The 22,652-nt window shown below is 43.4% G+C and overlaps 1 protein-coding gene across 1 annotated transcript in view; it reads right to left on the minus strand.

Moving 5' to 3' along the window:
- Positions 1–22,652, minus strand: part of LOC126418203 (prostaglandin reductase 1-like) — a 111,913-nt gene that overhangs the window by 6,378 nt on the left and 82,883 nt on the right. Inside the window, exon 3 of the mRNA XM_050085175.1 lies at positions 2,885–3,232. Coding sequence (XP_049941132.1) covers positions 2,885–3,232 — 348 coding nt within the window. The remainder of the gene's footprint in view (positions 1–2,884; positions 3,233–22,652) is intronic.

Genomic DNA, 22,652 nt, shown 5'->3' on the forward strand with positions numbered 1-22,652 from the left:
CTAATAAATAAAAAACTTGAAAACGCTATCGAGACTGTTTCTTATTTGATTTTTACGAGTAAAGCCATGCTCACCGGTCCAGATCCGCGTTGACTGTCTGGAACTGTAACGCACCCTGGTGCCTGTGTTCCAACCCCGCGTGGCCATACTAGTACCGGCACCTAACGGCAGATTATGGCACTAAAATTGCTAACGACGCAAATCCTGCACCGCACAGTCTCAACATTATTCCATCTACACTGCTTCAAGTAGCGAAAGCTAGATTCACACCAACTCCATGCCACTAGCTTCAGCAGTCAGCAAAGAGTACGTATGTACCGGTCTCGTGATTATCAGCTATTCATCGAAACCGGTCAACATTTTCTTAAATGGAATATTTTATGCGGTCTAGACTGTTTCTATTAGATTGTTAGTTGTAAGCATTCTGTATCTCGATCCACATAGACATCAAAGGTCCCCGGAGTGTTCATGGTACTGGCTACAAACCGTCACATATTTTTTCTTGATATCATGTCATTTATCTCAATCTGATGACTGGTTAGTGTGGTTTACGATAATCACCAGTAAGATTCTGGCAACAGTCTGAAATCCATAAAGAAACGCAGAAAAACAACTTATATTGGCAACATCATTCTAAATGGTTATCACTGTCCTAAGTAATTAATGATCCAAGGAGTGCAGAGGGAATCGTGCGCTTGTATGATGACATTCACAGATACAGAATTTCCTTTTCAGCAGCAAAATTAACGTCACTCTAACCTTAAGTTCAGAGGCAGAAAACTGAAAGAAGCAGGAATCTGAGAATATCATGGAGTTGTTTTTGTATGGCCATCAGTTTCAAAGAAATGGTTCAAATGGCTCTGAGCACTATGGGACTTACCTTCTGAGGTCATCAGTCTCCTAGAACTTAGAACTACTTAAACCTAACTAAGCTAAGGACATCAGACACATCCATGCCCGTGGCAGGATTCGAACCTGTGACCGTAGCGGTCATGCGGTTCCAGACTGTAGAGCCTAGAACCGCTCGGCCACCCATCCGTTTCCCTGGAGATCTTGGGGACCACGACCGTTCACTATTGTAAGAAATTGAAACGCCCACAGGCGTCCTTGTGATCTTATTTATTGTGTAGCTATAGTTTCGGCGCTTCAGTGCACCATTTGCAGGTCCTATTTGATGCTAAAGGGATTATCACAATCCATATATACACTATATGATCAAAAGCATCTGGACACCCCCCCAAAACATAGGTTAGGTGCATTGTGCTGTCACCTTATGCCAGGTACTCCGTATCAGCGACCTCAGTAGTCATTAGGCATCGTGAGAGAGCAGAATGGGGCGCTCCACAGGACTCACGGACTTCGAAAGTGGTCAGGTGATTGGGTGTCATTTGAATCATACGTCTCCACGCGAGATTTCCGCATTCCTAAACATCCCCAGATTCACTGTTTCCGATGTGATAGTGAAGTGGCAACATGAAGGGGCACGTACAGCACAAAAGAGTACAGGCTGACCTCGTCTGTTGACTGATAGAGACCGCCGACTGTTGAAGAAGGTCGTAATGTTTAATAGGCAGACATCTATCCAGACTATCACCCAGGGATTCCAGACTGCAACAGGATCCACTGCAAGAACTGTGACAGTCAGGAGGGAGGTGAGGAAACTTGGATTTCGTGGTCGAGTGGCTACTCATAAGCCACACATCACGCCGGTGAAAGCCAAACGCCGCCTCGCTCGTTGTAACGAGCGTAAACATTGGCCGGTAGGACAGTGGGGAAACGTTGTGGGGAGTGACGAATCACGGTACACAATGTGGTGATCCTATGACAGGGTGTGGGTATTTGCGAATGCCCAGCAAACGTCTTCTGCCAGTACGTGTAGTGCCAACAGTAAAATTCGGAGGTGTTGGTGTTATGATGTGGTCGTGTTTTTCATGGAGGGGACTTGCACCCCATGTTGTTTTGCGTGACACTATCACAGCACAGGTCTACACTGATGTTTTAAGCAGCTTCTAGCTTCCAACTGTCGAAGAATAATTTGGGGGTGGCAATTTTATCTTTCAACGCGAGCGAGCACCTGTTCATAATGCACGGCCTATGGCGGAGTGGTTACACGGCAATAACGTCCTGTAATGGACTGACCTGCCGACATCGATACCTCTCCTCAGTGCAGCATTCCGTGAAGAATGATCTGCCATTCCCCAAGAAACATACCACCTCGTGAATGAAATTATGCCTGTGAGAGTGGAAGCTGTCATCAAGGGTAATGGTGGGTCAACACCATATTGAAATCCAGCATTATCAATGGAGGGCGCCACTAACTTGTAAGTCATTTTCAGCCAGGTGTCCGGATACTTTTGATCACATAGTGTACGACGCATCACAGACTGATATAACTGGTCTACGCAGACTATCTGTTCAACACTTGACAGTTGATGGTTGGAGAGACGACATCACAGTTACTGATATTCTGCGTAAACCTATGTTGGCCACTGACGCGTAGTACATATGGATAGTGATAACCCCTTCAGAAACAAGTTAAGACCTGATGATGGCTCACTGAGCTTCGGAACTGATAGCTACAGAATAAATAAGATCATAAGGATAGCTGTAGGTGTTTCATTTTCTCACAGTCATTAAGATGTGGTTGGAAATATTCCATAAAGGAGTTTGTGGGGGGGGGGGGGGGGGGAGAGCGCGATGGAGCGAAACAGTGGGCGGAGAACGGGGATGTGCAGAAAGAGAGTGACAGAGAGGAAGAAGGGCAACCTCAACTGATGGATGGAATGCATCAAAGGTTAATGAAGTATGGGAGGTGACTGTGGTAAGACCAAAAGGTTAATTCAAGGAAAGGGGACGACAGGCAGTGGGAGTGTCTGGTGATTACCTTTACGTCAGAGCCTGTTATGCCGATGACCTTGCAGCCCTTGATGCGCGCTATCTGCCCGACTATGGAGCCTACAGCGCCGGCCGCGCCACTGACGACCACCGTCTCTCCAGGCTTAGGGTCGCAGATGTCCAGCAGTCCGAAGTAGGCTGTAGCTCCAGGCATGCCCAACACTCCCAGCGACAGAGACAGCGGCAGGTCTCCGTAGTTCTGCACCAGCATCGGTGGCAGAATTTCTCCAGCCTTCGCTGTTGGGTTCACCACGGTGCGGTCGCACCAGTCCCAGTAGCCGACGACATGGCGTCCTACTGGGTAGTCCGGTGACCGGCTCTCCACTATCCGCGACACCTGTAATACAGCAAAGAAACAGTATTGCAAACCTTGTCCTCTGAAACACTTGCAGATACACGTAAACGACGACTCAGTGGAATGTCATCAGACTGGAAGGCACTCATGAACTGTACCAGTTAAGTGGGTCGAGACAAGTCTGAGAAAGAAATTAGGGTCTTAGGCCAGAGACGGCTTCCCGATACTCATTCTATGATCCCTTTCAAATATCTTCCTGAAGGGTTAGAGATATCCGCTCAGCTTTCATGTGGCAGAAATAGAAGAATACTTACTGCACGTATACTGATGGTGATTTTTCTTTTATTTGCTGAAAGTATACAGCGTGAATGACGCAACAGGAAGTATATCCAAAAGACGTACAAGTCAGATCCAGTGGTGAGGATGAAATACGAATGTGCATCGCTTCGTTCAAAATGGTTCAAATGGCTCTGAGCACTATGGGACTCAACTGCTGTGGTCATAAGTCCCCTAGAACTTAGAACTACTTAAACCTAACTAACCTAATGACATCACACACATCCATGCCCGAGGCAGGATTCGAACCTGCGACCGTAGCGGTCTTGCGGTTCCAGACTGTAGCGCCTTTAACCGCTCGGCCACTCCGGCCGGCCATCGCTTCGTATCATCTTCTTGATGACTCATACCTGTGATCCTAACATGGTGGCGCCGACCTTATGCCTCTGGGAGTACGCCCGCTGGTATGGGTCCACGCTGATGTATTCTGCCTCGCACAGTATTTGGCCATCCTGCAACGCCGGGAGTTCTTCGGTCTCAATTTTGAAATCAGTAATTTTGGGCTCTCCCTTGAAGGGGCTCGTGATGACGATTTTCCGACCATTCACCATGATTGACGGCCTCTGGCGTCTGCAGTAGGAATAACGACAATGTCAAGCAGCTCTCAACCGACTAACAGTGCGGTGTCGTGTTGCGTGAAGTACTCGCTCGCCAGCTGCTGCCCAGTTATTTATGCCCGGGTCTGCTGCGATAAGACGATAACGTCCCGCACCTGGGTGCAGATAAGTCGGTAGTCACGCCTGCCTAGGTGAGTCCGCTTATCTCTGTACGCGCATCAGCAGCACGGCGGCCTGTATAACTTCTGGAAACGTATAGTCGAGAATGTTTCTGTTGTAAGATTCCACCAAGTGAATGAATGTCACAGCTTTCCTTTAGATAATTGTTTAGCCCAACGTACTTACGCTTCACCATTATGTTCTGGCCATCAAATTCACGAATTAATCGTTAGTTTGCAAATAAACATCTATTCATTTGTCTATTTATTATTAACTAGTAAAGGCCGCAGTGACGGTCTGTCAGCAAGTGAGTTACCTCCATGCGTTGGTTACTCTGTGTAGAGACGGTGGCCAGCTGTCGCAACATTAGGCCATCATTGTCAGACTCGGTAAGTTTGTACGACCAATCGATCGGCAACCAGCGGTGTTATCAAAATCCAGGGCACTTCTGCAGCACTGCAAGGGGTAAGGTGCGTGACACCTGGGGCATTTGCATGTCGGCTAACCTGGCCCTGACGTATGTAAGTGCTCGAACCTATCTTGTAATGCGGGACAACCGCAGCCAGAGGTAGTCGTATTGAATAATGATCGCTTGGCAGCTCTTTGCAAATAATTTATTTAACGGCCGCTTTCTTTGCTTAGGAACCACTTCATCAGTTTAAATCTGTTAATAAATAAAAAGGACGGAATCACTGTTCCGGTACTATGGCTTCACCATACTTGCATTTTCGTTTATTGTTTGCAGATGTTGAAAATACCGCTTCAGTTGTAAATTGCTTTAATATCACACGACCGGTTTCGGACTGATATAAGCCCATCCTCAGGTGTCGTAGCTGTGCTGTGGACCCCGAACGCCACGTGTACTAGGTGCGGTGTGCTGCCGACGAGCGCAGAACAGTGAGTCCTGAGGATGGGCTTATAACGAAACCGGTCGTGTAAAAATAAAGTAATTTACAACTGAAGCGATATTTTCAACCTCTGCTATAGCGCTCAGTTGCGGGTGTTTTTACAACAGGATTGTTTGTTTAATGTTTGGTTTTCTGTAGACACAGATTTTATAACATAAAGTACTTTCAGACAGGTTTACACTATTTAAGCAACATATTACCGTTGCCCACTAAAATGTTCTGTAATAGCCTTGTTTACCTCTCGCTTATTTCGTACATTATGGTCAAGTAAGGACGCTTCAAATAATTTTAACGTTAACATTGTGATAACAATTTTTTTCAGTATTATTCTCAGTAGGTGCTTAATGGACATATGATAAATCGAATTACACTGACGGAAGAAACGGAGCACCAAAGCATGCTGTAAGTTCGTACCAAAAAGTAGTTAATGTAGAGTAACGAAGTTTATGAAATACGTCTGCCCAGATAATAATTTAAATGATTAACACTGCAAGATCAGAAGTTAGTGTAAGCGTGAGATAAGCCACTGCAAAAGCGAAATGATGGTACATTAATAACCGTTGTAACCGCCAGAATGTTAAATGCAGGCATGCAAACGTGCATGCATTGTTTTGTACAGGTACGGGATGTCAGTCTGTGGGGTGGAATTCAACGCCTGCTGCACTTGGTCAATCAGTACAGAGACGGTTAATGCTGGTTGTGGATGACACTGGAGTTGCCGTACTACAATGATCCATATGTGCTTTATTGCAGGTAGATCTGGTGATCGAGCAGGTCAAGGCGTTACATTTAAACTCTGCAGAGCGTATGAGGAAAAGTACCAACAGCTGTATCTCGAGACTGTCTTTATTGTACCACACGAATAGTTTCGGCGACACATTACCGCCATCTCCAGTTCCCACCACTACCAAAAGAGTGATACCCTTGACGCATTTACTGTGGGATGCTCGTTACTAGCACACGTTCGCTAAGTCCTATTAGGACTCTATACGTGACACTGTATTGGGTTTAGACTGCTGATAAAAGCTAGTGCACGTGTGCTAGTAACGAGGGTCCCACAGTACATGCTACAAGTAAATCACTCTTTTTTTAGTGGTGGGACCTGGGGATGGCGGTAATGTGCCGCAGAAACCAGTCGTGTGGTATAATAAAGACATTCTCAAGATATAGCTGTGGTAGAACGTCTTCTGATATACGAGGGGCGTTCAGAAAGTAAGCTCCGATCGGTCGCGAAATGGAAACGACTATGAAAATCCGATAAAGCTTTGCACAGAGGTGTTGGGTAGTGTCTCTAGTATAACCCCAGTTAGCATTACGTCGCTCTTCTCATTTCTGAGCTCGCAGTGAGTGCGTAAAGATGTCTAGAAAATAGTGTCTGCCGCCAAGTACCCCAGGGCCTGGTGAGAAATTTCGCCTGAAGCTATGCAGCTAACATTACATAACTGTCGTGCTGTTTCGTCTTCACGACAATTCTCAGCCGCATTCTGCAGGGGCAATGAAGATGCTCCTGCATCGTTTTCAAATAGAAATGTTAGATTACCGACAATACACTCCGCAATTGTCTCCCCCTGAGTTTCATCTCTGGTCACATGAACCGCTGTCTTTGAAGACAACATTTTGACACAGGCAACGAGGTGTAGGCCAGTGTGGAGAATTGGCGGAAAGCACTGGCGGCTGCCTTCTATGATGAGGATATTGAAAAGTTGGTACAACGCTATGACAAAAGTCAAAGGCAGAACGGCGACTATGTAGAGAAGTAGCTGAAAGGTGTTGCTAATTGTTACAAGTAAAACATTTCTGATATTCATTGTGGTTTCAATTTGGCAATCAATCGGAGCTTACTTTCTGAACAGGCCTCGTATATCGTCAGCTGAAATCCCTCGTCCTTGCAATAAAATGGACGTCCATAAATTCTGCAGAGCATGTTTGGCTTGAACGGCGGTGTGTGGACGACCGCTATCCTGTTGGAAAAAAACTCTCTGGAATATTGATCACGAATGGCAGTACAAGAGGTCGAATCAGCAGAGTGGCCTACAAATTCAGGGTGAGTGGGATAGCCACGACAGTGGTCCTGATGTAATAAGAAATCGCAGACCAGACCACAATTCCTGCTGTAGATCCAGTGTGTCTAGAAAGCAGACAGGTTGGTTCCAGGCCCTCCTTCTAGACAACACACAGCCATCACTAGCGCCGAGGCGGAATCAGTTTTCATCAGAAAACACGACAGATGCCCATCCTGCTCTCCAATGAGCTCTCACTTGACACCACTGTATTCGTGAGTGGCGATGGTCTGGGGTCAGTACAATGCACGCTACAAAGCTTTTGGCTCAGACGATTTGAAACAGTTCGTTGTGTCGCTTTGATGCCAACAACTGCTCAAATTCCTGCTGCAGATGCAGTACGATGCGGCAGAGCCATAGGCCGAATACTACGGCTTCCTTCTGGATAGTGCCACTTGGCCATCCAGAGCTCGGTCTTCTTGCTACCGTACATTCTAGTGACAACCGCTATCGGCAATGATGTTCAGTGGTTACATTACTGCCATATCTTTTTGCAAAATCGCAGAAGGAACTTCCAGCTCCGCGTAGGCCTCGTTCAAACTCAGTGGGGTGTTGATAATAGCGGCTTAAAGACTTTCTTGACTAAAATCGACTCACCACGTTCAGTGTCGAAGGTAAGTGACTCGCGCAACCGTTAAAAAGTGTATTTCAAGCATACATGATTTGCATCCTCGTAGAGGCGTTACTAGAGTCCCTCTTACGCGACTGAAGCAAAATCGGAAATGACATCGTGTTTCAGGTGTACAGACCGGCTACCAACTTTCGTTTTTGTCACGAAACTCCTTCTTGGTGCTGCAATGTTTTTGTATCAGTGTATTTTCTGCTCATGTTTCTTTGTTGCCCGTAATTGAGTAACATTATTCGGGGCAGAATCCTAACAGTTTTTGTCGGTGAATGTGACAACGGCACGCGAATTTTTTATTGGTATATTGCCCCACTTCGCATGCGTAGAACCGTTTTCCGCCACCGACATGGCTTATCCCTCACTCCATAACTGGCCACTTTCCCTTCTGCTTGTCAATGCACTGCAGTCTGCTATATTTATGGTACGTCATTATCACACAAATTTCCCCAATAGATTCATATTCATACTGTTATATACTTTTATGGATATGGTGTCTGTTCTTTCGGACATGTCCGAAAGAACAGATACTATATCCATATAAGTATATAGTTCTGGCAACACCGGTCATGAATTTCTTCTTCTGTGCGGATGCACACAAATTTCCCGAACTCTTATGGGACTTGGTAAGAATGTCTTCCACGGGTAATGAGTGTATTGGGGTAGGACACTACGAATGTGGTGTGTGAACATACAAGGTGAGAATGTGAGTCCCGCGGGAGGCGTGCGCGAGATAGTCCCTGCAGTCGCACTATCCTCTGTGGCCTCGGTGGCTCAGCCGGATAGAGCGTCTGCGATGTAAGTAAGAGATCCCGCGTTAGAGTCACGGTCGGGGCACACATTTTCACCTGTCCCCGTTGATAATATATCAATGACCGTCAGCAGCTGAAGGTATTAATATAATTCTAATTTCATACTGTCACTGTTACTGTGTGGGCTCTTGTTCGTACTTTCACATTTTGTTAATTCTTAGGCACTCTGGATGGGTTGTGCTTGTATATCCAATAGTTAACCTGTTATGATCGGCCATTTGTCGTCTGTTAGGATTCTTGGTAGCTATTAATTTTTAATTTTTGGCTTGGTGTTCTAGCTATTTATTGTTTTTTATTGCGATAGGTTGGAAGGGTATTTCTTGACGGTTTTTAAAGGGTGACGATCAGCTAACTGCGTCATTTATTCATAGCAAGAAATATTCAGTCCTGTCCATGTTCCAACATCAATGTCATTATTCAACGTGTAAGTAATTTTATCTCTCACTGTTGATTGTAACTGTAATTCTATGGCAACTGTGCACAATGATTATTGTAATTCGACGGATTTAATATGATGTTGCGGCTCCCAGGCTACGAATCCGGTCGTCAAATAAATTATTTACGAGAGTAGGCAAGCGATTATTACTGAAGAAGACTGTCCACTTGGCCGGCAAGAGGCACCAAATCGCCTACCGCTGCGGAGCATGTTACAGGTACGTGGCCTGGAGATCCACTGTCGCTCCACCACCGTCCATTGGAGCAGCCATCATCGTCCGTCATCATACGGGACCACCTGCTGTATACGCACTAGCATCGGCTCCTATGGGCAGAAGGTGCAACTAGAGCCCTTCTGGTCACCAATCCCTAATCGTTTACTGGCACCACCAGCCGGTTATTGTTGACCAGGATTCGGTGCGAGGAAGCCATCGCTTCTGTCACCAGCTGCTGCTTCTGCAAGCCGCCTGCACACTCTCTTTCGCGGCATATTTTCACCAGTCTGCCATCCCAGCAACTGATGCTGTTAGCCAGGAATGATTGCAGTGCAAAAGTGCTCCAATCCATAGCTGTGCCTGAGATGTGGCGGCCCCTGTCGAGGATACGACACTGCATTACCGCCGTGGACATTCATTCTCTCATGTATGCCGAACGTAAGAAATAAAATCAACTAGTTCCAACTTGGATGTGCGTTGATTCACTCCTGTTCCCGCTAGATAACCACACGCCTGAAGTTAGGGAACGGAACCTGCCGCCGTGGCTGCCCGGCCTTCCGATCCTCCAACACTACGCGCTATCGACGACATCTAAGAAGAACATTGTCTTTTTTTTCCTTCTTTTTTGCCTCTATCGCGATATTTTGGCTGACTTTGCGGCACACGTCATGTGGCATACAATATTTTTCTTATTGAACTAGAATATAAGTATTTTGTGTATTTTGTGGTGTATTGGAGTAAGTGGAGCCGATCCATAACGCGAATGTTCGCTAGTTTCGACACTGAAGGGTGTAAAACGGAACTCTGTGTGAATTTTCTCATTTTCATTTATCGCGTTATAAGACAAAACACAGCAAATCTAAGGTATATTAGCTTTGTTCGCAATGAAAAGTTTACTGAATGGTTCGTTGACGCTTATCACATTCACATTAGATTAGATTACTAAGTAGGTACAAATGGTGACCGAAGCCTTCCAATATTACGAGCCACCATCCTTCTGTAAACGGACTGTTCAAAGAGAGCACAGGACGGATAGTGTTGTAGGGTAGATATAATTCTCCTAGCTCGGATCTATGATCAGCAGCATGATGGTTTAGAAAATAATGTAAAGTATTAAATTAAAGTCACGTAATGTATATCCACAAAAGATAGGTGTGCCTAATAATTGAAGAAAAATGTCATAACGGTCTGTCTTCAGTAAGTGGGAAGGTGACCAAGCTACAAAAAATGAACAGTGGCTGGCTGCGTGAAACCAATCGGAAGAATGATGACCATAAAGTCTCAGATGATAAGCAATACCTGGAATAAACACCTTTCTTGTGTTTATGGTAGCCTGTGTCCTACACAGGATGAAAAACTGTCACAGGGTTTATACCCCTTAATTCACAAGGTGTGGTGTTTCAGACCGCGCGAAAATTTTCGAACTCGCTCCCCAAGGCCTGTTGTGGTGGAACGCTTCTGTACTCCCCCTACCATCTTAAAAAATTGCGAATCCTACGATGTTTTGCTGTTGGTTGCGTTATCGCCTTCTGTGTTTCTTGTTGACACGTGTTACTGATACGTGTTGGAGTCCCGCAGACAGCGCCTCGTGAACTACGTAGCTGTTTTCTTCAGTACGGACTGTCTACCTCAAAATGTGTTGGCACGAATGTGTCAGTTTTAACTTTTCCGACTTCGATCAAATTGTTAGTCGATCTATGGAGGAAAGTGTCAGTGATATAGATGAAGAAATAAACGAAAAAGACGAAGATTTTACATTAACCAGAGTTCAGAGGAAGAACTCCAGGAAAGTTGTGGTGGAGATCTGTCTGTTTCTTCAATGAAATACTTTGAGTGTCTGTTAAAATCGAATGTGTTCTGAGTGATGATAAGAAAAATGTAGTTCCCAGCAATGAATGTCAATTTGATACACTTTCTTTTTGCACCCATCGGATGGAATTTTTATGCGGAAATTAAGCCTTGGAATTTACATTTATTTCCTACAGAGATTATATAATTTTTCAGAATGTAAAATTTAGTACTCTAGTAGTCCATTTACGTGTACTATTTAACAGAACCACACAAAATTATGTGCTTTTGTGTTATAAGTAGTAAAATGCTGCAAGCTTTGTTTATTGCAATAAAATAAACTAGGAGCATTTAGACAACACGTAAATAAATGTAAAAATAAATCTTTTATAGCATAAATTAAAAATTTCGTATGATATTGGCCTTAAATCTTTGTTTAAATATGGGGTCGCAGAGACCCCACCTCGTAGTAAATCTTACAGAAAAGTCACCTAGCGAGTTAAGGGCTAGTTACGTACATTACGCATACTTAACCAACACGTGCAGTTATACCTCTTTAGTGATGTCTTCCCCTGGTTCTCCCCGGAACACGTGAGTGCATCCATGAATTAGCCACTTTTAGTTATTTACACAATAAATAAAAGACAAAATTCTTAATGATAGCTGTGTAATCCAAAATGCGACTGACGCTACACAAAAGTTTTGCGCCACTGCGATTTGTCGTGAAGGGATGTTGCTATTGTGATTGTTTGCAAACATGCATGCAGCTAACATGGGCGCAACATACGCGAAAAACGCCACTCTCGGAAGGACTGCAGCATTTCGGCTGAAAGTAAAGCACCAGTAGTGACGCAGTACAGACACTGTAGAACCATAGAATGAACACCCATCACGCCACAAAGGACAACGGCGACATGTGGTCATTGCCCATATTAACAGGTTCGGCACAGAAGGCTTTTCAACCATGGAATTTAGTCTATGTTTGGTCTGGAGTAAAAGTGACGTGTTACGATCATGGAATCGGTTCCATTTGGCTGGTAATGTAGAATTTAAATAGCTATGGTCATCCACGTTCGACAAGTGCACAGGATAATCGAAATCCAGCACTTTTTAGCCACAGGAACAGTGAGCTGAAAGCTCCAGAACTGAATGGGACTTTCGAAGAGGCTACAAGACGTCATCGGATCAAACCGTTAGGAGAGAAGTGAATGCCGCGAACCTCTGTTTCCGACGACCGAGACGAGCCCCACGTCGTTACTTTGTACACCACAACACCACTGATCCATGGGCAGGAAATTATGCAGAATAGACACACCAGGATTGGCGCCGGGTATTCTTTGCGGACGACACTCGGATCTGACTGTACGGCGATAAGGGCAAATAACCTGTTTGGAGACAACGTCGTACTATCGTAAGCCTCTAACGAATATATGTCGAACAAGTGGTGGTGGGGGTATAGTCGAACGATATTCTTGTGTGCTATTACGAGGCGATTGTAGACGTCTAATTTTTGAGGGAAGCCTGACTGCTCTATGGTGCAGGGACGAGATTCTGAACAAATATTGGGACCATATCACCGATATTATGGTGAAAATTTCATCTTGACAGATGACAACTCGAGTTCTCATCGTACTGTTTTCGCGAGCACGTTCCTTCAGCATGCTAGGATCACCAGATTGGACTGATCTGCCAAGTCCTCAGTTATAAGCCCAATGGAACATCTGCGTAATCGATTGAATCAAGCTGTGTTTGGATGTCGACAACGACGACGCACTCTGGGCAACTTGTGTAGAGCTGCCATTGAAAAACTGGACAACTACTCATTTCATTAATGGTATGTCACGACGGATTCAAAGTCCCATCCGAGCAAGAGGACGTTCCTTTACGTATTCGAGTTGCTCAGGAGTGTTCTGAAAAGCATACGATGGGAAACTGATGTTTTTGTCTTCACACAAATGTTTGCTTTGTTACGACCTGGTGATCTGGCCACATTGTTAAGATTGTCTCAGAGCCAAGTTTCGTTTCCTGTAGCATGAATTTCGAAATTGGGGTTGATGCAAGACTTTTGTTTACGTATGTGTATTCAAATATGAGGTAAGTGACCCGCCAGGATAGCCGAGAGCGCTAAGCGCTGCTTCCTGGACTCGGGTAGGCGCGCCGGCCCCGGATAGAATCCGCCCTGCGGATTAACGAAGACGGCCGGTGTGCCAGCCAGCCTGAATGTAGTTTTTAGGCGGTTTTCGACATCCTACTAAGTGAATACTGGGCTGGTCCCACGTCACGCCTCAGTTATACGACTCACAGATATTTGAAACACATTCACACTATTTCACGATTTCCACTAGACGCAGACAGCTGGGGTACACTAATTCCGTCCTGGAGGGGGGTGGGAGGGAGGTTATGGGTGCGGGGTGGACGCAGGAAGGGCATCCGGCCACCCCTTACAATTAAGATGCCAAATCCGGTTAACCATGGCCGACCCTGCGTGACCACAGGACAAGGCGCAAGCGATAGAATTCAAATATGAGGTGAGTATTAGCAGCGTATTGTTTGTATATTGAAAACAAAATAGAAATCAACTTGAAGATTTGACTGGAGACTTGTTAACTCTAGGAATGCTGCAATAAACCCTGCTCTACAAGTGGAACAGCTAATCAGCCAGGTATCAGGTATAACAGTATTACAGTGTAACTATTTCTGGGTAGATAAAGAGTTAAGAATATCTCTTAATCCAGGTTAAGATATGTTCGAACGCATCTAGATTTGATGCCTTCGAAGAAGGCATTATTGCACCTATTGTTGGTGCGACAACACCTCAGTACATTGAAATCGCGTATTGGTTTCAATCAGAAATTTAGTTCGACTACGTAACCAATAAGTTAGCAATTCGTCGTATCGTTGCAGTACAAAAAAACAGTAAGCATCGAATTTGGACACGGATTACGTATAGTGGCGCAAGCGGATTTTCCACTACAGCACAAAAACTGCTCAGTAAGGATTACACACGCTCACAGCGGAGTGAGATATTCCGAGGTCAAGTTCCAAAACTCCTCTTCGGTCGTGTTCTGATATAGCGCAATGAGTTTGTGTTACAATGTGGAGTTTCCAGAGCGACGTGTCTGAATGGCCTTTCTTGTTATCGCTATTAGGGTTTATCGAGCATCTGACATATCCTGCCGGATGACACTGATAAGATACATATAGCTCAGAATCAGTGGAGTCACTGCATGAAGAAGACTCCGACAATGGTTCAGCTTTCAAAGTAGCTCTGTCCCTGCTGACTAACAGAAAGTGTTGTGGTAGTTGGTAACATAGATTATTTCTGTGAATCTACATCGATATTCCGCAAGATACATGGCGATAGTCGGATGAGGCTGATTCTGGGCCATTGTCATTTCCCCGACTATCTGCACCCTTCGAGAATGGTGTTTGAAAAGGAAAATAAGAGAAATCAGAGCTCGAACAGAAAGGTTTAGGTGTTCGTTTTTCCCGCGCGCAGCTCGGGAGTGGAATGGTAGAGAGATAGTATGATTGTGGTTCGATGAACCCTCTGCCAAGCACTTAAATGTGAATTGCAGAGTAATCATATAGATGTAGATGTAGAACGCTGTGCACAAATTTCCATATGAGTCCTAACTTCACTGATTTTTTTTTTTTTTTTTTTTTTTTTTTTCGTCGTGGTCATTTCGCGAAAGGTATGTTGGAGGAATTACTACGTTGGCCAACTATTCTTCCAAAGGACGAGAGTGAGTCAATAAATAAGCCGCGAATGCCACAGTACTACATAACGTGTTAAATTTCGTGTTTATACATTTATGAAAGGTGGCAGCAAATGTCACACGGAATGTAGCTGATACACAGAATACCGCGGCCAATGGTTGATGTCCTGCAGCCAGACCAACAGAGCAGGTGTTCAATGTGTGTGCACCCGTCTAGAACTACGCGATTTTTGTGAGACGAGGGAATGTCCGCAGAGCAAGCCCATAGTGAAATTTCTCCCGTGTCTGGTTTGAGCTGTATTTCACGGAAATTTGTGTTCAACTGGATAAAAGAATTCAGCAAAGGATAAGAAAAGTCATAAAACAAGGGGGGACCTGGAACGTGATGGCACATCGCTTTCCCGTCTAGGGATATCTCTTTACCTCCAGGACACATCGGTCTTGTAGGATGCAGCAAACTGAGGCACCAAATGCATTTGACCCTTTTCGAGAGGTCACTCGTTAGATGCGAACGCAGACACAGGAATTCTAAGCTGCAGGCTTTTAACGCATTATCGGATGGTGAATAAGTGTTTAACTTTACAATGGGAGTATGCTGTAAAGGAAAACAAACTTCCGACTGGTACGCGCGGTTCTGACATCGCTATCCCAGTATTTATTGACTCATTCTCATCTCGGAATTAATCAGTAGCGCTCCCCGCCATAACAAATGCCTTTATTCTAGCGACTAGCATTGGAGTTCGTTGAGGATATCCAACACGATTTCGCACTTAGTAAACCATTCCGTGACGAAACGTGTCATTTTTCTTTCGATTTTCTCTGTATCTTCCGTTAATCCTACTTTGTTATCGACCCACACTGGTGAAAAATATTTAAGAATCGGCCGAACAAATGTTTCGCAAGTCACTTGCTTTGGTTGATCAGTTACATGTCTTAACATTCTGTGAATCTGAGCCTGGCATCAACATTTCTTAGAATTTATTTTTCATATCTTTAAGGGGGGATGTAATGGATCTTTAATGATAATTAATTGAAACCCTCAGTTGCCAAGAGGTGTTGTTGATATACCTCCATGGGTACAGCTGAAAATGCGCATTAGGTACATTACTTATGTAGATCGTGGACAGTTGGGAATGTCGGTCTCACGGGAAGCGTGCAAGTGATAAGTCCCTGCAGTCGCTCTATTCATATGTGTACTCGGTGGCTGAGATGGACAGAGCGTCTTCCATCTAAGCAGGAGATCCCGGTTTCGAGTCCCTGTCGGGGCACGCATTTTCAGCTGTTCCCATCGAGGTATATCAACAACACCTGTCGGCAACTGAGGGTTTCAATTAATTATCATTTATTCTAAAGAACCTGTACGGTCATCAATGGTATCTGTTCTTTCGAGAGCAGTTACTATCTTCATATATAGTAATGGATTATGGTCCAAAAACGATTTTCCAAAAAATTTATTTTCTTGATCTACACAGTTTAACATATGTTGTGTGTGAATTTAATCGTGATAGCAGCTTTAGAAATGCCTTTGAATTGTTAAACTGATTAACTGTGCACTGGCGGCCACTCCCACCTCTTCCGATATTTGCCCCATGGAGGACAACCAGATGTGGGAAACTGCTTGCTTCAGAGGAATTTTGGTCAGTGTGTAGGCTATTTTATTTCGATATCTTTGGCTGACATCTGTACCTCTGGCTGGCACCCACATCTTTGTCGAAAAACTTTCTTGCATGTGGTTTATTTAAGTTGTGATAACACTGATACATATTACTAGGTGGAAGGTTAAATTCTCAAACCTCTACTTGGAAGTCAAGATTTATGCATAATGGATGATGGAAAAACTGTGTTTAGGAAACTGAGGTTTCTTGGAAATCGGTTTGCCAACAAAAAGGAGGAAGCAGCTCGAAGTGAAGAACATAAGCTCCCAGCTTCTTCATTGAAACTTGGGACAGGGTAACTGTACAGTTGTGTGAATGTTGTTGATGTGGATTCGATTGGATTCAGATTTATTGATTTACAGCTTCTCCGACAGGCTATGAAGTTTTCATGTTCATTTGTTAGCTGTAAAAATATAGCATGCATAATTATTGCTGAAGAAAGAAGAGTGGGAATAGCTTGTAATTTTAAATTAATTTGTAATTCGTGTGCCTATGAATTTTCATTTTCCTACTCCAAAAAAAAAAAAAAAAAAAAAAAAAACACAGTCACTGGTACGTATAAAAGGAATTTTACGTTGGTATAAGCTCTGATATGCCTTCGACAGTAAGGGGAATGAGGTAGTTAATTGTGTGGTTTCCTGAACGTTCTTTACCTTGTGCAAGATTTGACAAAATAAATAAAGAAATGTCTGATGCTGAATGCGATACCGCCAAAGATTCTATGAAGAAAGCAGTGGAAGAATTGGTGGAAATAAACAGAAAAGAAATAAATCCTGGGGTAGATATTCGCGAGAGTGAATCTCCTACAAATGTTACTGACATGAGTGTGTCTGTAGACTGGACCTGGATGAAAATGGGTCACACATCTCTGTATGGAGTTGCGTCTGTTATTGGGCTGAGTTTTAGATGTAGAAATTATGTCTAAATACTACCACCAGTGCGCAACAAGAAAAATGTCGAACAATGAAAACAGTGAGAAACTGTGGCAGCAAAAGCATGCAGTAGCATGCTTTACAAACTATAGTGGCTCAATTGTGGGCAAGGAGGCAGCTACAGTTCTCAGGATGTTCTCCAGATCAGAAGACCAGTATCGTGTTAGATATACTAAATGCCTTAGTGATCGGGACTCCTCTTCGTTAAAAGTTGTTACAGATAAAAATTCGTACAGTACAACAATAGAAAAGTTGGAATGTGTTGGTCACATACAAAAGAGGCTTGGTTGCACGCTTCGTCACTTGCTGAAAGAGAAGAGAGGTGAAGTACTTGAGGATGGAAAACTACTAGGAGGAAAAGGCAGGCTTACTCTGAAAGAAATTAATTCCCTTCATTATTTTATGGGGAATCTATCAGGAAAAGCATAATTTAGAGGTAATGAGGCGGGTTGTGTGGGCATTTTTTCCCCACAAAATATCCATTGACAAGGCACCAGTGCACAATCTGTGTCCGGAAGACGATTGGCGTAAGTTCAACAACAGAAATGAGACATAATCACATAAACAGTCATTACCAGAAGCTATTACGAATCCAATTAAGCCCAAAAAAAATGGTTCAAATGGTTCAAATGGCTCTGAGCACTATGGGACTCAACATCTTAGGTCATAAGTCCCCTAGAACTAGAACTACTTAAACCTAACTAACCTAAGGACATCACACACACCCATGCCCGAGGCAGGATTCGAACCTGCGACCGTAGCAGTCCCGCGGTTCCGGACTGCAGCGCCAGAACCGCTAGACCACGGCGGCCGGCAATTAAGCCCACATTCAGGTTTCTTGCAAACTCTGATTTATTGACGAAGTGTCTTCACAGAAAGACACAAAATGCAAATGAAAGTCTCAATAATTTAATTTAGATTAGGTATTCACAAAGTATATTCCGTGGACTTGAAGTACTCAAAATAGGTGTCTATGATGCAGTTATATGTTACAATAACGGAAATAGTGGCTGAATTGAAGTGCTGAAGAGAATTGGTATAGATCCTGGTGTTTTACAACAGAAGCATTGAACACCATCGACGAGAGCAGGGTCAAAAAAGCTAACAGATCAGTGTCTTTTCCAAATACAGGCCAGGCAGATTCGAAGAGAAACCTGGACGATCAGTATCAGTATGGAGGTTTTTGAAATTGAGGTAAGCTCATTACATATAGAAGTATGAGAAGGAAATCTTTGAACCTCATTTTCTCCGCTTTACATTTTTTGCGTCATTAGAAGCCTTTTCTCAAAAAGTATATGCGGTAATTCTGTGAAATTTTCAGGACGTATTCGCAACGTGTTTCTGTCTTCCTGGAACTAAAAAAAGAGATTCTCCAACTACATTCTGATTTTTAGATGATTGTTTGTAGAAAAAATAGACAATTTTGGATGTACAAAATTAAAAACTCAGATAATGATAAAATTTGTATCGTAAATTAATACCTGTATTCTTATAATCTTCGCAGGAAACTTCAATAAAATTTTCAGAGCAATTGCATGATTACAATTTGAGTTACGACTTTTTATGAAATATACAATAAAAAGATTAGTAATTCGAATTGCGGGAAAAATATTAATCTTACATATTTTATTACATTTTTCCGTTATGATACAAATTTTGGGCTTTACACAAGCAAAATTTTAGATTTGTACATTCAAAAATATGGCTGTAATGATTTTTTTTAAATAAAAAAATTTAAAGTAATATTTCTTAGAATGATTTCGTGCTATTGACAGTCTGTACAGCTTAATGTCAGTCTTTTGCAACTGTAGTAAGAGTCTTATCAAGACCAGACGCCTTTCTATTTATTAAAAAGCCTCTTCAGTGGCTGCTGTCACAATACGCTTTTCTCTCATACAGTTCTGTTAGTTATGATCATGCAACCTGGTAGACTAGAAGCCTGTCCCACTCCGTTCGAACTATCGCTTCACTAGCAAGATCTTTGACTATTATAATTTCAGTCTGGTTTCTGTACAATTTGTAAATAATCCTTAGCTACCTGCATTCTATTGTTGCTCTCTTCACAACTGCAAAGAGTTTACTCCAGTCAACAGTGTCAACAGCTTTCTCTAAATCTCCAAAATGCTGTAGACTAATGTCTGCTTTTCTTCAACGTGTCTTCTGAGATAAGTCATAGGGTCAGTATCGTCATTCGTGTTCCTATGTTTATCCAGACCCTATACTGATACACCCCAAATTCTGCTTCGACGTAATTTTTCCATTCTTCTGTACGTAATTCGTGTCAATATTTTGCTACCACGGCTTACTAAACTGATGGTTTGCTTGTATTAACACCTCTCACCGGCAGTCTTCTGTGGAATTACTATTATTAGGCTTTTCCTGAAGACGGAGGGTGTATTGTTTGTCTCACACATCTTGCACTCCCTGTGGATTAATTTTATTACGGCCGTCGCTCCCAACGATTCTGAGGGAATGTTATCTGTCCCATGGGCCCTGTTTCAACTTAGATCTTTCGGTCTTTTTTCAAAGTCTCCTTGTACGATCGTGTCTCCTCTCATCGTCACCTGCTTCCTCTTGTACAACACTGTCTTCAAATTTGTTTCCCTTATATGGACTCTATATATTCCTTTCTCCCTACAGCTTTCCCTCCTTTGCTTGGTACTGGCTTGTCGATTGAGCCCTAAATGTTCGTACAGCTGCTTTTCTTTTCTCCATAGGTCTCATTAAGTTTTCGAGAACTGACATCTACATGGTCCAGTCATTAACGTAGATAATGCATCTACACCTCTACGTGATTATTCTGCTATTCAGAACAAAGTGCCTGGCAGAGGGTTCAATGAACCACCTTCAAGCTGTCTCTCTACCGTTCCACTCCCGACCGACACTCGGGAAGAACGAGCACTTAAATTTGTCTGTGAGAGCCATGATTTCTCTTATTTTATCGTGATGATCATTTCTCCCTATGTAGGTGTGTGGCAACAGAATGTTTTCGCAATCGGAGGAGGAAACTGGTGATTGAAATTTCATGAGAAGGTCCCGTCGCAACTAAAAACGCCTTTGTTTTAATGATTGTTATTCCAATTCACGTATCATATCTGTGACACTGTCTCCCCTATTTCGCGATAATAGAAAACGAGCTGCCCTTCTTTGTACTTTTTCGATGTCATCCATCAGTCACACCTGATGCGGGTCACACATCGCACAGCAATACTACAGAATATTGCGGACAAGCGTGGTGTAACCAGTCTCTCTAGTAGATCTGTTGACCGTTCTAAGTGTTCTGCCAATGAATCGCAGTCTTTGGTTTGCGCTACCCACAATATTATCTATTTGATCGTTCCAATTTAGGTTATTTGTAATTTAAACCCCAAGTATTTAGTTGAATTTACAGTCTTCAGATCTGTATGACTTATCACGTAATCGAAATTTAGCTGATTTCTTTTAGTACTCATGTGAATAACTTCACACTTTTCTTTATTCAGGGTCAATCACCACTTTTCGCAACGTACAGATATCTAATCTAAATCATTTTGCAAGTCGTTTTGATCATCTGATGACTTAAAAAGACGGTAAACGGCAGCATCATTTGCAAACAATCTTAGAAGGCTACTCAGATTGTCTCCTATGTCGTTAATATAAATCAGGAACTTCCTTTGGGAACGCCGGATATTAATTCTGTTTAACTCGGTGTCTTTCCGTCTATTACTACGAACAGTGACCTTTCTGACAGGAATTCACAAATCCAGTCGCACAACTGATGCGATACTCCGTAGGCATGCAGTTTGGTTAGAAGACGCTTATGATGAACGGTGTCGAAAGCCTTCTGGAAATCTAAAAATATTGAATGAATTTGACATCCCCCGTCGATAGCACTTATTAATTCATGAGTTTCACAAGAACGATATTTTCTGAACCCGTGCTGACTATGTGTCAATAAATCGTTTTCTTCGAGGTACTTCATAATGTTCGAATGCAGTATATGTTCCAAAACCCTACTCCAAATTACTCCTACTTCCCTTTTGGGTATTGGCGTGACTTGAGCAATTTTCCAGTTTCTAGGTACGGATCTTTCTGTGAGCGTGTGGTTGTATGTAATTGCTAAATATGGAGCTATTTTATCAGCATACACTGAGAGGAACCTGACTGGTACACAATCTGGACCGGGGGCCTTCCTTTTATTAAGTGATTTAAGATGCTTTGTTACACCGAGGATATCTACTTCTATGTTTCTCATCTTGGCAGTTGTTCTGGATTGGAATTCAGGAAGATTTATTACGTCTTCTTTGGTGAAGGAGTTTCGGAAAACCGTGTTTAATAGCTCTGCTTTGGTGTTAGTGACATCAGTGACTTCACCGTTGTTATAACGCAGTGAAGGTAATGATTGCGTCTTGCACTGTTGTGCTTTATGTATGACGAGAATCTCTTTGGGTTTTCTGCCAGATTTAATGAGGCATGTTTGAGGCAACAGAAAAACACTACAACTGTCCTCGTAATTCTGAACCGGAGCTATTTATCTGACGCATAAGGGGCCATGATGATTGGTTTCTGGGCCGAGGGTGCAAGAGGTTCAGAATCGGCCAAGTTTCTAAACTGTTCGCAGCCACCGTACTTAAAATACACCGCACATGGCAAATAATGCTACTCAAAACCGGCGCAAGGCAATTCTGATGCACCACGCTCAATAGATGGCAAGGATGAACAAAGGCGACCTGCACCTGTTGAACAACTGACCACCCAGATGAACCAAGGAACAACTAACAGTGTTTCCCCCCAACGATCGATGAAAGAATGTTGTATACAGGCCTCCAAAGCAGGTGCATGGTTGATGAACTCATGCTGAATGCTATTCATCGGTGATGAAAGCTGTTATTGGCACTACAATACCACAAGTGGTAGTCCACTGTGTGGCGACATGGGGTATTTCCAGATAAATTAAGTTTTATGCTCTACGGCACAGAGGGCCGTTGGCGGGCAAAGCGTGAAACGTCTGAAAGCAAACATCCCACAACAATCGTCGTAAGGTTCCAGGCCGAGGGACGAGGCACTATGGTATGGAGAATGTTTTCGTGGCATTCCCTGAGAGATCATACCATTTTGGATGGCACAATGGATGAACCCAAATCTACATCTATCCTTTGGAACTATGACACCCCGACATGCAGTCTATTTTTCCTCGGCAAGATGGACTATGCAACGTGTCACAGTTCGCAGCATCAGGGTGGGTTTACGGTGCTTCCCTGGTCACTAAATCCACCAGATCTGTG

This window comes from Schistocerca serialis, chromosome 1 (assembly GCF_023864345.2).
Source record: "Schistocerca serialis cubense isolate TAMUIC-IGC-003099 chromosome 1, iqSchSeri2.2, whole genome shotgun sequence".
NCBI classification, from domain to species: Eukaryota; Metazoa; Arthropoda; class Insecta; order Orthoptera; family Acrididae; genus Schistocerca; species Schistocerca serialis.